Below are 15,494 nucleotides of genomic sequence, written 5' to 3' on the forward strand. Positions count from 1 at the left end.
GCCAATTAGTCATAAGTTTCATTTTCCCAAAATACCTTCAGTCATTCATTGAACAAGACTTTGGCAAATCACATGCTTTTTTTAAGTCTTTGTGTCATTACTCGTAAAATAGATAACCCATCCCACAGGCTTTTTGAGGTACTGAAACAATGGATGTAAAATATATCTTGTGGCTGGGCACCACGGCTCACTGTAATCCCAATACTTTGGGAGGCCGAGACAGGCGGATCACCTGAGGTCAGGAGTTCAAGACCAGCATGGCCAACATCATGAAACCTCATCTCTACTAAAAATACAAAATTAACCAGGTGTGGTGGTGCATGCCTGTAATCCCAGCTACTCAGGAGGCTGAGGGAGGTGAATCGCTTGAACCTGGGAGGCAGAGGTTGTAGTGAGTAAGATCGCGCCACTGCACTCCAGCCTGGGTGACAAGTGCGAAACTCCATCTCAAAAATTAAAAAAAAATTAAAAAAATTTAAAATATATATATATATGTACATATACATCTTGCATAGGTTGGTACACAGTAATGTCTACATACATACTTGCTTGTATGCTTGTCTTTCTACTAGACACTGAGCTCCTTGAGTGTGCCGTATTAAAAACTTAGGTGCTCATAAATGCCTACTGAGTGAATAAATGAGTGAATTCTTCTTCCTTGGAATATTAACTCTTTCATTCTGAACCACTTCCAATTCACTCGCTGTAGTTCCTCTGTCCACCTCCCATCCCCGTCTCACTTTTCCAGCCCTGCTGTGGACCAAGTCAATACTGTTAGTGGATGACAGTATTGTGGACTATCCCAGAAAAACACTTATGTTTATGTTTATTCGGACAAATGTTGTATATTCATACTAGTGTGAAATTCCTATTGATTTTATGCAAATCAAAACATAAATGAGGGGAGACTTCATGTGCTGGCCAGTCTTCAAGATGGCTCCTGATGATTCCTGATGCTTGGTAATCATGCACTTAATGTAATCTGCTACCACAATGAATAGGGCTGACCTGTGTAACCAATAAGATATTACTGCTACATAGTGGTATGTGGCTAAATCATATAAGATATCATGACGTCTGCCTTGTTCTGTCTTGGACTGCTCACTCTAGGGAAAGTCAGAGTGTCATGAGGACACTCAAACAGCCCATGGAAAGGCTCGCAAGGGAAGAACTACTGGCATCTTGCCAACAACCAGAACCAACTAACAGCCAGGCATGTGAGTGTGTTACCTTTGAAGCTAATGATCCTGCACCCCTAATCAAGTGACATGACAGCAGCCCTGGCACATATCTTCACTGCAACCTCACGAGACCCAAAGCCAGATCAACCCAGAAAGTCATTTCTGAGTTCCTGACCCACAGAAACTGTGGAGTAATAAATGTTTACTGTTGTTTTAAGCTACTATGTTTTGGTATAACTTATGCAGTAGCAATAGATGAATAACATTATTTAATTCTTCAAACATTGACGATTCCTTCTTCAGGATGTCTTACAAGCACAGACCATGCTTAGAAATTCTTACAAAAATTCCCACAGAATCCAGATACTAAAATCTGACCCTTTTAATCTGGTTTCCAGCTGGTGTTAAATGACATTAACATACTGAATCTAGCTTTCAGTTAACCATCTAGTCATTTAGAAATAAAAAATCATCATGAACGACAGTAAAAAAAAAAAACAAAGAAATGAGAACAAGAATTATTGGATGATGCACAGATATAGTTAGCATTTCTGTAAGTTATAGTCAGTGTTATCCCATTTTTAATTGACTGTTGAGCCATGAGTCAACTACACATTCAGGAATACTAGATAAAAGCTGTGCGGGACGATCAGTAAAAGGGATTTAGGACTATAACTCACAGAAGCTCCACAGGGATAATCTGTTCCCATTAAACTGGGGAGAGGTTAAACACACACACACACCCCTCCAGATATATACTTCTTAACTATAGGGGGAGGAGTTAATTTCCAGTTAGTGCTTCAAAGTGCCAAATAATCATGCTATCTCTTCCCCGGGGTTCTGAAACAAGTAGGAAACAAATAGACCAAGAAGATTGGCGTTTATCAACTTAATTAACTAAGAAAAGCTAACTGGAAGCGCGCGTATTGTTCTTGAGACTAAATTGGGCTTCCCTCTCCTGCCCTGATGCCTAGAAGGTTCGGACCAAGCCCAAGCAGGGCAGCCAGAAAGTTCACGTTTTTCTCCTTTCTGTCCCAGTGGATTTATCGCGGGGGGCAGAAGAAAGACACAAGAAAGGCTCGAATGTCAAGTAGGCACTAAGAGTGAAGGGGAGAGAAGTACGGGGGACAGGGACTCGCTAGCATATGTTTTGGGGATCTGAAACGCATCAAAATTAAATGCCCCGAAGCTCTACCCACTCAGAGCTCTGGTTATTAAAAGCCTGAAAACAAAGCAAAATAGAGCAAAACAACTAATTTCTATCCACTGGCCACACCGCAGAACTGCTGATACTGGCAACATGAAGACTAAAGCAAAAATAAAAACAAAGGAAAAGAGCGTTCGGGTCACGGTGTAAGTGAGGGTGCGAAATGAAGAACAGACCCTAATTCCAAGTCAGCTGGATGGACAGGCAACCTCGTCAGCTGCTAGTAAACCGCCGCGGCCCGCGGGCTCCGCACGAACCGACCAGACCCCAACACCGGGCAAGGGGCAGCCCCGGAGGCAAGCCGGGCCAGAACCACACCCTCCACGGAGCTGGCTCGTCCCCGGACCCGCCCACAGAGTCGCCCCGCCCAGGTCCGGGTGACTCCTGAGTCCCCAGTCCGGCCGGCCGCCCGCCCGCCAGTATACTTGGGGCGGGGGACGAGGGGGAACCTGCCCAGCAAAACGTCAACGCACCCCGCAGTTCCTACCTTACCAGCGCCGGCGGCAGTGGCAACTCCGGAGCCCCAAGCCAAAGGAGAGGGACCCCCGCCTCCCAACACACACACACACCCCGCCCCACCAATTGTATGCCTGCTGGGAAACGTAGTTCTGCGCCCGGATCCGGAATACCTACTCACCGCACCGCAGCGCTCGCTTAGATTTGCATTTACTTCCTCCGAGGCTTGAATTCCGGCCCCGCCCCCAGACTGCGCAGTGTACCCTGGGTGCTGTAGTCTTTGTTCGGTTTGGTGGTTGGCCGGTGGGCCGGAGACGCACCGTAGAAACCAAACCCTCTTACCCAATTGGACGCCGTCCCCAGTACGCTTCTGCGCAGTTTGTGGTGGCGTCGTAACGCCTCGGGGAAAGGGAAGCGGACGGGCATCTGGAATCGCTGCCTCTGGCTTTCTGTTTTCTACTAACAGGATTTGGTTACTGGTTCTTCATCTTTTGTCTGTTGCACGCATCCCGCCCTCCCCACTTGCTTCCCCACTCCTTGGATCCAGCCCTGTGGGCATTCACGTCAGTTCTCTGACCCCGCCGTGAGCCCCGCTCCGGGTCCCCGGGCGGGCTTGGCACGGAGGCGGTAACTATGGAGAATATGGCGGAGGAGGAGCTGCTGCCCCTGGAGAAGGAGGAGGTGGAGGTGGCCCAGGTCCAGGTCCCGACCCCGGCCCGGGACTCGGCTGGGGTCCCAGCTCCGGCCCCGGATTCGGCTCTGGACTCGGCTCCGACTCCGGCCTCGGCTCCAGCCCCAGCCCCTGCCCTGGCCCAGGCTCCGGCCCTGTCCCCGTCCCTAGCCTCTGCCCCTGAGGAGGCTAAAAGCAGTAAGTGCAGAAGGCCCAGATCTTTCTGCTGCAGAAGAGAGAAAGTGCGCCTTGCTGGGAAGTAGGGGAGGCCCTTCACCGGGATGGTTTTTATGGGGCAAGGCAGGTTTAGGAAAATGGTGGGGAGGAAAGAGGGGCCCGTGTAGCGGCTAAAGCAGGGGTACAGAATGGGAGACGGCATCTTCATAAGCCTCGAGGATGTCAGAGGTGAGGGATATGCGGAGAGCAGGAATGCTGCAGATAGAAGGAAATAATGAGGTTAAGGGCTTTTTCTTAAAAGGGAGTCTTTTTAAGGTACAAAAATAGGAAGTTACACATAATTTGGTAGTTTCCCGCAGTCCAGTCTGCCATGGTTAACTAAGTTCTTTCAAATGTGACATAGTAACCGAGGCAACCTGTTTACGGTAGTAGATCCTAGCTACCAACATTTCTAAACCATTACTGTCAACTAGCTTTTCTGCTTCGACAGCCACAAGGAGATGAGTTTTTCTCATTTCAGTTTTCTTTTCCCCCGCTAGCAGCTTGCTTCCGAAGAGATTTTGAGGCTGAGTAGTAGTTTAGGAAAGAATCGACTAAATTTATGGATGTTTTCCCCCATACATAAATACCAATTGAGTTTTGTACTCCATTCCATCAGAAATAGACTGTTGAGAATTAATGGCCCATATTATTGTGCTTCTGAATGTGCCTGCATGTTTTCTAAGTGGTGGTTTATTGGACCATATAGGAATTTAAAAGACTGATGAGTAACACTTTCTTAAGGATCTTCTAACATTTTAAAATGTAAGGTCTAAGAAAGACATAATTTAAGTTCTTTTAACATTTAGTTTGTGGTCATAAATTGACCTTTATGTGCTTTCTGAATTGGAACTTAAAATAATCTTTAATTCATTATTTTTTCTACTTCTAGGCCAGTTTTGAGTTTAATATTTATAAAAGGTTAGATAGTTATAGATAGGATTATTTTGCAGTTTTGAAACAACATACAAATTGTTACAGATTTCAGAGTAGGGCTAATCACAGGAAAGACAAAAGTCAGAATGCTTCAGGTAAGCCCCTTCTCATTATATAAGATCAGAGCTTGTAGGTACAAAATAAGGCCAGTTGTTTCTTCAACTACAGTGGGTAGGGATGGGGGAGGCATGGGGAGCTGAGAGGGTTCCACCCTCCTAAGTAGCCTCCTACCTCACTTCGAAGTTGTATTTGTTTATATTAGTCAGAAGTGGTTCAGCAGCTTTAGGAAATGCATGCATTCTCTACCTCCTCACCATCAAAAATATGTTAAACATAGAAAAGACTTATCTATATATTCCAAAATTTACAAATATGTAATTTGAAGAATGTATACTATATGGGAAACTGAAAATGCATTAGTAGGACAAATATGTAATGATTGAGAAGTCTGAAATGCATTAGAACTGATACATATATTAATCACATTTTAAACATTATTTTTGGTTGATCTAGTTAGTCCTTTGAAATCAGTCATAACTAGGTAAGATGAAGATAGCCTATCTGAAATAGAATTGAAAATTGAGGAAAAAGTAATAGAATGAGTTGTAAAAGACCCTCCTAGCATCTTGGAGACATCTAATTTAACAAGAAGTTTGCCTGTTGACTTCTGGATTAATAGTGTGTTACAAAAAGCAGATTGAGTATTTTGCATACAGATTGTCTGATACGCACTATCTTAAACCAGAAGGTGATTTCAGAGATGTTTATAGGCATATCATGCATTTTTAAACAGATCTTCAAGAGTTTCTTCAGTAGTAGACCACAGGATTTTTAGTTTTCTAACTTAACCAAGCTCCTTTCTCTTATTTCGTGCTATTTAATAGAATAATTTCAATAGGCACGTCTTTATTGATTGCTGTTTATCTTGTTTTACATACACAGATCTTTGAACTCTGGAACCAAAAGCCTTTATGGTTACAAATTAGATAGGTTAGTTTGTACACATGGATTCATTTCTGGAATATTACTGTCTGACCTAGCAAAAGATTTTTATGAAACATGTTCATAAACATGTTTATGAACTTCTATGAAGTTCATGTTTATGAATTTCTATAAACAGTTTTACCTGTTTATAGAAATTATATCTCATTATAACTCATTTGACCAGTATCCGATATAGGAAATTAACCAATATTGTTTGTTGCTTCTTTAAAAATAAGGTGAATAACCAGGCACCAGCCTATACTCCCAGCTACTCAGGAGGCTGAGGCAGGAGGATTGCTTGAGCCCAGGAGTTTGAGGCTGCAGTGAGCTATGATTGAGCCACTACATTCCATGGAGGCTGGGTGACAGAGCAAGACCCATCTTTAAATAATAATAATATGAAAAATTACCTTTTAATAAATTTGAGCAGGAGTGTCTGATAGAGCTGAATTGGATTCCAAAATTATTGACACAGTGTGCTACTGCATCCAAAAAGTCTAACGATTTTTTTAACTTCTTGTTTAACAAACTTTAGTGCCTCCTATCTGCAAGTTATTGCATTAGGCACTTAGCCATCAGAAAGATGAACAAGAAATAGGCCTTGTCTTCTGTTGATTATTTGTGGGGAAAGCGAACAAGGACACAAATTATACAAATGGGTAAACAAATGAACTGATAGTGAAGCTCGGAGAGGAGTAGTCAAGAAGGTGCTAATACCAAGAATTGAATTTTAAAGTCTCAAGGTTTTAAATTGTATAACCTAATAACATAATATTAGAGAGCCCTGTGGTTTATCCCACCATCTCCTGTCTCCTTGGGCTCTTTACATATCAGTTTCTCCTAATCTTAATATATATTCAGTCCCCACTTTGTAATTGTTCCTTTCTCTTGGAATGCACATATATTCAGGTTCCCCATACTTAAAAAAAGCAAGTTACAGTCTGATTCATTTCCTTTTTTATACCGTCAAACTTCTCAAAAAAAAAACTAATTTTCTGTATTTCCTTTCCCCTTCCAATTCTGTTTCTACTCTGAAACACCTCCCTGAACCTGTTTTCTTAAAGGTCACCAGATGTGCTTTCTTGATCTCTACAACTGTTTGTGATATTCAGTGTTGAATGTTTTGCGTTTATAGACTCTTCTCCCTTGGCTTCTGCATTACCTTGATTCCCCTTACCATTTATTCTTTCTGAATCTACATTCCTGATTCCTTCTACTTAATTTTTCTTATAAATATCTACATTTCTCATACCTCACTACCAGATTATATCTATCTATAATAATCAGTAGCGGGTTCAGCAACAGGTAGGGAATGTATCCCCTACCCACCCCAGTCAGAACATGTTAAACTTATTTTAGACTTATTCATGTATTTCCAAATTTAATTTAATTTGAAGAGTGTGTAATGCTTGAGAAACCTGAAAATGCATTAGTGGGACAAATATATAATGACTGAGAAATTTGAAATGCATTAGAATTAAAATATAAATCACATTTTAAAATTAATTTTACGTAGCCTAGTTAGTTGTTTGAAATCAGTCATAACTAGGTAAGACTGGGTCTTGGCTTTTTCTCTTATTTTTCACACTTTTTTTCTTAGGCTTTCTTATATATTCTCATAGTTTCACCTAATGTGTTACTTACGATTTGTATCTCTAGAATCCCTCCTGAGCTCCAAAAACAAATTGCCAGCTGCCTATTGTACATTATTGCTGGAATACTGTACCAGTAGTACATCAAACACACCATGTCAAAAACTAAATTTTCCTTTCTCTTTTCCCCTTCCTTTCTGCCATAAGAGTTTCTTCTGTCTTGTTTGCTTAATATACCATTATTCTCAACCACATAAACTCAAAATCTTGGAATCATCTTTGATTTTATCCTTCACCTTTACTTCTCATATCCCAAGTTCTGTTGCTTATTTTTTTAACCTTCTATTCTGTCCCTTCCCATTGCTAATTTTCTCTGTTACTGATCTTTGGTATTATTGGCAGAGATAGCCTCCTGAAACTCATTCAGATCGTATAATTCACTTCCTCAAAAACCTGCAGAGACTTACCATTATTTGAAGAATAAAGTTCAAACTAACTTGCGTAGAATTTATGTTTTCCTTGGTCTGTACTGCATCTTTGGCTGCACATATTTCTACTGACTCCATCCCCCCAAACATACCACATTCCAGCCAAGGGTGGGGTGGCATGGTTGTATGTTTTCTACACATGGATTTGTTCATGAGGTTACTTCAGTTCATGAGGCCAGTTAGCAAATCTCTACTTAATAGTGTTCATTTCATCCTATCTCATATGATAGTTAGAAGTTGACATATTGCCTTCTCCCACCTGATTGAAAGTTCTTTGAAGATAGAAAACATGACTTAACGTTTCCTTCAGTATTTTGTATAGGACAGAAACATTTTTCTTAGAATTATTTTGACTAATTAGATAAAATTTTAAAACTAAATTTATACAGTGGGGTCTCCCCCCAACTTTTCATTCTAAAGCACACTTGTTATTTTATAAACCGAGTTGTGGCAGTATTCCCCATCTAGGTCCATAACACTGTGTTATAGGAAATAAACTTCTATACGATGTGATCAATAAAAATGGAACTAGAATACAAACTGTTAAAGCATAATCTTCTCAATTTTTTTTTTCAGAGAGACACATCTCAATTCAAAGGCAGCTTGCTGATCTAGAGAAGTTAGCTTTTGTAACTGACGGAAATTTTGACTCTGCCAGCTCATTGAACTCAGATAATCTTGATGCAGGTATTTCCATGTTTGGGTTTTTTTTTTTTTCTTAGTTTCTAATAATTTATCATCTTTCAATTCACAAAAATAGGTTTGGTTAGAGTAGACTTGTTTATTCTTACTGAACTAGAACAGTGGTAAAATACAGTTTTTTATTCAGGAAATTGGCAACCGCTTATGTGCAAAGTTGCTATGGAAATAAGTTATTTTACAACTCCTCAAGAAAATTATAATTTCACAGATGTCTAGGGGCTGTCTATTCGGCAAATTAGGAATAGCATTTGGCTACAAGTAACAGAGGTCCCAAAAAACAGTGTCTTAAGAGGTTAATATTCTGTCAGGTAAATGAAGTCCCAAGATAGGCAATTTAGGGCTGGTATGAGAGGTCCACGTTATCAGTGCCCCACACTGCTCTCTTTCTGCTCTACTCTCCTTAGTGTTTGGTTTGTATCCTCAAGATCGCTGACTGCGTGGTTTTTTTGAAGTAGACAGTGTAAAAATAAAAATTGTACCTATACTCTATTGTACTATATGTGAAAGATATTTGTTGGGTTAAAAATTATTAATATGAGCTGACAGGTATGTAGGTATAAGAGAAAAAAGAAAAAAATTACTAAATGAGTTATTAATGATTCTTGCTGTATATTTTATTGCTTTAAACCTGAATTTGAAATTTAATTCTTTCATCTATACTATCAAAGTTTTTATTTGAGATACATTATATTTCTAATTAAATAAGACATTTTGATGATACATAATCTTTTTGAGAATATGTTAATAAAGAAGGCAGAACTTGTAAATTCAGTAATGGATACGGTGGCTGTAACTATGCACCCCGTCTCAGAACAGCGGTTATATCAAATCCCATCTATTCCTTCCACTTCCTTCTTCCATTTTTCTAACTCCACATGTTAACTGTTTCTGTTGTTGCCAGTTTAGTAGAGGAATACCACAGCACATACTTTTGCTCTTTGTCCAATCCCTGTCCTTTTGGGAGTGTAACTGCTGTCCTTTCAGCTGTCCAAAATACAGAGTGATGCTCTCAGTGGCAGAAAATTTGGCCGGAAGGATGTCATACAGTTTATCACTTCTTCAACCTTTGTTCCCAGTAACGACAAATGTATCCACTAGCTACAGAGAGGGAAATTTTAGGGTGAAAAAACAATCACTGATCATGTGCTACAACAATTACTGTTAACTGTCTCCTGGGTCAAGAATAATGACTTCTCCCTAAAGTTAAGAAAGACTTTAAGAAGTAGGAGGGGGAGCCCCCATTAACCTCTTTGTAGCTGAATCCAGGCATTAATAACTAGAATATTCTGTTGTTTATTGATTCTTTTTTCTTTTTAAGGCAACAGACAGGCTTGTCCATTGTGCCCTAAGGAAAAATTCAGAGCTTGTAATAGCCATAAGCTTCGTCGTCACCTCCAGAATTTACACTGGAAAGTCTCAGTTGAATTTGAAGGTTAGTATTTTTGGGCTTGCAAAGAAGTAATATATATGAAATTCAACATTTATTACCAGTTTTGGCATTTTTATCATGAGTATAATCAAATATTTTCAGTTTAAAATGTGAGGGGTTTAATGCCCTCATTTCTAATGTATTTAATAAAACACCATATAGCTTTATAGGCAGTAGAGATCTATATGACACAGTTTAGTTCAGCAAACATTTATTATGCATCTGTTGTATACTGAGTACTCTGACCCTGGGAGTCCATTTTGCTTCTTGAACAATGTTTTAATAAGTTTTCCTTTTATTTTACACATATTTTGGAAGGTATAGTATATGTAGTAAAATAAGAAAATAAAATAATTTCTATGAATATTGGAAAATACAAGATAATATCTCTTTCTGCTGATGGCTTAAAAAAACTATTGGAGTTAAGAGAATTCAGAATGGTGGTGGGATACAAGATAATTCAGAAATCATAGCCATTTTCTACTTCAGATAAATGGAAACAAACAAATATTTCAATTATAATCATGATAAAAATGACACAATTTGAGGGAATAAGTTCAACAAGAGGACATCATGAAAAGAATAAAATCGAAGGACAGAAAACAAGAACTTTTCAAATTAAAGGGCTTCCTAAGTGAATTATATGAATTATTATAGCATTTTTGGGAAAAGATCTGACAACATCTTTTAAAATTAAAAATACGCATATCCATCCACCATGCAGTTCCTCTCCTAGGAGTGCCTTAGAAGTAAAAGAATTGAGGTTGGACACAGTGGCTCATACCTGTAATCTCAGCACTTTGGGAAGCTGAGGCAGGAAGATCACTTGAGGCCATGAGTTCAAGACCAGCCTGAGCAACATAGTAAGACCCTGTCTCTATAAAAAAGTGAAAAAATTAGCCAGGCGAGGTGGCCTGTGCCTGTAGTTGCAACTGCTAGAGAGGCTCAGGTGGTAGGACTGCTTGAGTCCAGAAGCTTGAGGCTGCAGTGCCATAATTGTGCCACTGTATTCCAGCCTGGGCAACAGAGTGAGACTCCGTTTCTTAAAAAAAAAAAAAAAAGAGGAAGTAAAAGAATCAACAGGCACGGATAAATGTACAAGGATATTCATTGCAATATTTACTTCGTAACAAAAACTTGGAATTAAAAGAGATGATTGAATAAATTATGGTATATACATACCATGAAATATTATTATGTAGCCATTGAAATGACTATATTAGATATATACCAGCTAACTTAGAAGTATTTCCATGGTCAACTACTAATGAAAACAGGAATTTATAGGGAAGATTTTATAATATTCCATTTGGATAAAACAAAAAGTCCCACCCTCAAAAGAAACCTAAGTATCAATCTTAAACATATATACATTTATATTTGTATATGATTATGTGAGCACAGAAATTGTAAAATATGGTTGGAGTGTCAACCAGCCTTGATAAAGCAGCTAGTAAGAGAAAAGAAGTCGGAACTATGCTGGAACTATTTTCTTAGTAGTACTACTAAAAAGATTATCATTAGTTATTTAGGGAAAGGGGAATTAGATGCTAATTTAAGGATCATCTTGTCTTTTAAGTTTAGTTCTATATAAGAATGTATGATAAACCATACTGACTTCTTAGGAAAATAAAGGTCTCATTTCAATTAAAAGGATCTCTCATATTCTTTACTTAGGTCATTGTTTAACCTTTAGGTTTGGTCTCCCTCCAAGTTATTCTCTTTTCTTAAATATTTTCTTGTGATATTTCTTCACTTACTCATGGATGTGGTTCTCTCATGTACATTAGGCTATTGGGTTCTTTCACATGGTATTGCTCTGGGAGATGGTGAAGATATGATAGTTTTTGTCTCAGTGAGCAGGTTTCAAAGTAGTTGACGTAAAATTGAAGGTAGAAGCAACCAAATCTGCCGAAGGAATGGATGTGAGGTGTGAGAGAAAGAGCCAAGAATGCTTGGGTTTGGGACTTGCGCAAGTAGAGAAATGGAGTTGGCCTTTACTGAGCTGGAGAACAGTGCATTAGGACCAAGTGTGGGAAAGAAGGCCAGAACCAGAAATTTGGGCATTTAAAGGGTGAGATGCATCTAAGTGGAGATGTCAAGTAGCCCATAGGTTATATGAATCTGGAGTTCAGGAAGAATGTGGGGCTAAAGATATGCATTTGGGAGTTGTCAGAAGACACATGGTATTTAAAGCCATAAGATCAGATAAGTAACTAAAAGAATACATATTGATGGAAAAAAGAAGTCATCCCGGACTAAATCTTGGAGCACTTCAGCATATACAAGTAAGAAATGATCGAATCTAAGGTATAAGAAAAAGGCATTAGAGATGACTTAACAGGCTTTGAGTTAAGAGCAACTGTAAGGCATTATCATTCAAAAAAAGTAAAGAGACCTAATGTAAGATAAATTACCAGTTTAGTCTTGACAAGTAGGTTTTGAGATGCTGACTAGATAATCAGTTACATATCCTTAATAGGCAATTAGAAATAGGAATCTGGCTCTTAGGAATGAATTAGTACCTAGAGCTATAATTTGGGATTCCTTTAATTGGAATTGTGAAAGGAGCTAAGTTGCCAAGGAAATGAGAAAAAAAATCACTTAGCCACCCAAGCCTATGGAATTTCTACATTTTAGGGCATGAGAGAAGGAAGAGGATCTGTAAAGAAGATGAAGAAAGGTGGGAAGAAAACCAAGATAGTACCATGTCATAGATGAAGAAGGGTCTGTATAATGGCAAATATATCAATAGCATGAAGCAAAGATGAAGCCTAAGAAAAAGTCAAGGTGGCAGAGAATAGGATAAAGCTGAATCCCAAAGATGCTAAATGACTAATCCAAGATAAAACAGATAGTCATGGCGGAACTAGAATTCAAACCTGGATCCCTCTGTATTTGTGTATATAGATAACATATACATATGTATATATGCATACACATATATCTCATGTATAACAATTGTATAAACTAAAGCAATCTCATTTGAGTAATTATGACATTACAAATGTAAGGGTAATTCCAATTCTTATAAAATAAAACTTGCTTATGATTTTTGATAATTGAATATTTAATGAACAATGTATGATAACCAGCCATTCTTTATTTTAGGTTACAGGATGTGCATCTGTCACTTACCTTGTCGACCAGTGAAACCAAACATTATTGGAGAACAGGTGATCAGATATTAGATTTTTTTATTTTTAAATTTAGTCCTTTTTAAAGAAAGCATAATTTTTACTTACTGTGAAACTAAAATGTGTATGTTCAGCAGTGTGGTTTACTTTAAAATTCTCTGAGTCCTTTCAGATTATCATAATGGGAAAACTATGAAATGTATGAAAAAATAATTGTTATATTGAAGTTCTCATTTTACAGTTTTTAGTTTAAGTCAGATAAATTGCTCCTTTGTGTTCAAAATGAAAATTAATTCATTTACTAATTTTTGAATGGAAAATTTACAGAGTAGTTTTTTCTCTTAAAATTTCGGTCGTGGAATAGGAGCTTCAATTTCTGTGATTTAGTAAATATCTTAGTATGTTTTGATTTAATTCATCTTCCCCATGTCCTTCCTTTTGAGTTCAATCTTAGAGAATCAAGAAACTTTCAGAAATCTTAGTAACTTTTTAAAAAATACATGTGTTTTATTTTTAGGGTAGATTTGACCTAAGGGGAATACAAACTATAAAATTTTTTAGTGACACTATCCTGAATGCATATTGGCGTAATGAGTTCCCATTATTACATTTTCTTTTGAGCCACTAAAAGCAGTATAGTGTTGACAAAAAAGAAAATATTCTGTAAGTAGTAGTCAAAACAGTACCTGGTCCATCAGCCTAGTCTAAGATATTTTGAATATGATAATCACAGTACCACAAGGAACCTTGGGTAATGTGCTTCACTATTTTCTATTTGCTGTAAGGGTCCAAGTAAAAAGGAGGTAGCAGCACTAAGAGTAAAAGGCATCAAAACTAGGAAAGAGCCATTGGAGCAGTCTTTTGTTCTCAGCTAAATGAGAAATTATGAAGTGAAAATTTTTTTACTCGGATAAGTACGCTTCTAATTATGTCTCTTAACATTCAGTGGGGTACTGGAGCTGGCTCAAATTTCCAGAAATCTTTCAAGCTGGTCGTTTAGTATGGCCTCCATTAAAAATTAAGTTATATAAACCTAAAAATGAATGAGTTATATTAAAAAACAAAGGTAATGAATGTTCACTTCATATCATTGTTCTCCTGTATTTTAATATTATCTGTGCACTTACAGTTATTTACATCTGTTATGTCTGCTGGGTAGCAGTGCTCTGTAATGGTGTAATAATGCACATCTTTTCCTAAATTCACATTCAGTGATGTTACATTGATAGCTTAAAATCTATGACAGTTGTAGCTTGAAATTGGCTATAGCAGAGTATTTATGCCAAGAAATCTGCAAATACTACAAATCAGGGCTTTATTTTCCTGGAGAGCCAGTTAATAAGCATTTACCAGCACACCACTCCTAACATTACACCATTTTTAAATGCAACCTATAGAAAATACAATTATTTTCTGATTGGAATGAATGAGAAAAGCTAGGAAATTAAACTTCTGGCCTATTGTAAAGTAAGGTTTAAAAGTATATGTAAATGCAGGTAAGAAAGTTAAGATACTTTCAAAGTCACATGGCAAAATTAAAATTATCTTCTATACCATTAAATCCAAGACACTAATGTACTTAAATTTGCAAACATATACTTCTGTTTCATTGTCTTAGCAACTTATTTAAATTAAATACTCTGTTTGATAGATAACCAGTAAAATGGGAGCCCATTATCATTGTATCATTTGTTCAGCAACAATCACCAGAAGAACTGATATGCTAGGACATGTTAGGCGCCACATGAATAAAGGAGAGACTAAATCTAGTTATATTGCAGGTAAGTTGAGCAATCTCATTAACATATTAATATGTAAATCCTTAAATAATGGTCCAGTTATTATTTTCAGACATCAGGAATATAAAATAATGCTGATTTAACCAAATGATTTAGTTCACTAGTCCATTACTTCAGCTTTTGGTTTCTTTCTGTAAGGTCTCCAAAAACATTTTAACATTCTCAATGTATATATTTAATAAATGGTGTAGAAAAAAGTAAGTGACACTCAAGTGACTATAGGTATTTTAATGAAAGATTATAGAATTGTTTTCCCAGTGACAGCTTTTACACCCTTAACTGTCATGTATGTATTGTTGGAAAACACTAGAAAAAAAGATACAGTGAAATAAAGACTATTATTCTTAGTGATATGAAATTATTAATAGCTTGTTACTACTTAGAGATCCCTTCTCAAGAATTAAATCAAGCACTAATGGCCTAAAGCATGTATTATATGTAATGAATAGCTTCTCTCCTCTGTGTCCAGAATGGCACTACGTACCATTCCTTTAAGAACTGAAAAAGAAAACAGTCACTGAACTATTTTTCTATGAAGCATAATTTTCTCACAGAGCCTAAGTTGAGAAAGTCTGACCTTGTGAGATATGCGACATGCCTCCTCACGGGTAGAAAAGGGTATGTAACACAGTGCTAGGGAAAGTTACTATTATTTGGCATTTTAGAAAGAAAGATACAGTCGCCATTTAGTTAACAT

General features: G+C 37.7%; 2 protein-coding genes across 27 annotated transcripts in view; one reads left to right on the forward strand and one right to left on the reverse strand.

The window, feature by feature from the left end:
• Nucleotides 1-3,137, reverse strand: part of SWT1 (SWT1 RNA endoribonuclease homolog) — a 135,988-nt gene extending 132,851 nt beyond the window's left edge. For 6 of the 24 annotated variants that reach the window (XM_055110480.2, XM_034942426.3, XM_063603395.1 and 3 more), the window contains exon 1: nt 2,565-2,719. The gene's annotated coding sequence lies outside the window, so the exon portion shown is untranslated. Of the gene's footprint in view, nt 1-2,564; nt 2,821-2,875 lie in introns of those variants that run through there. The other 18 variants (XM_055110460.2, XM_055110443.2, XM_055110469.2 and 15 more) reach the window with 12 other exon arrangements.
• Nucleotides 2,585-15,494, forward strand: part of TRMT1L (tRNA methyltransferase 1 like) — a 39,525-nt gene continuing 26,615 nt past the window's right edge. The window contains exons 1-5 of one of the 3 annotated variants that reach the window (XM_055110528.2): nt 2,585-2,759; nt 8,307-8,417; nt 9,751-9,864; nt 12,973-13,037; nt 14,650-14,779. In XM_055110528.2, coding sequence (XP_054966503.1) covers nt 2,585-2,759; nt 8,307-8,417; nt 9,751-9,864; nt 12,973-13,037; nt 14,650-14,779 — 595 coding nt within the window. Of the gene's footprint in view, nt 2,760-3,120; nt 3,713-8,306; nt 8,418-9,750; nt 9,865-12,972; nt 13,038-14,649; nt 14,780-15,494 lie in introns of those variants that run through there. The other 2 variants (XM_003815600.6, XM_034942452.3) reach the window with 2 other exon arrangements.

This window comes from Pan paniscus, chromosome 1 (assembly GCF_029289425.2).
Source record: "Pan paniscus chromosome 1, NHGRI_mPanPan1-v2.0_pri, whole genome shotgun sequence".
Classification (NCBI taxonomy): domain Eukaryota; kingdom Metazoa; phylum Chordata; class Mammalia; order Primates; family Hominidae; genus Pan; species Pan paniscus.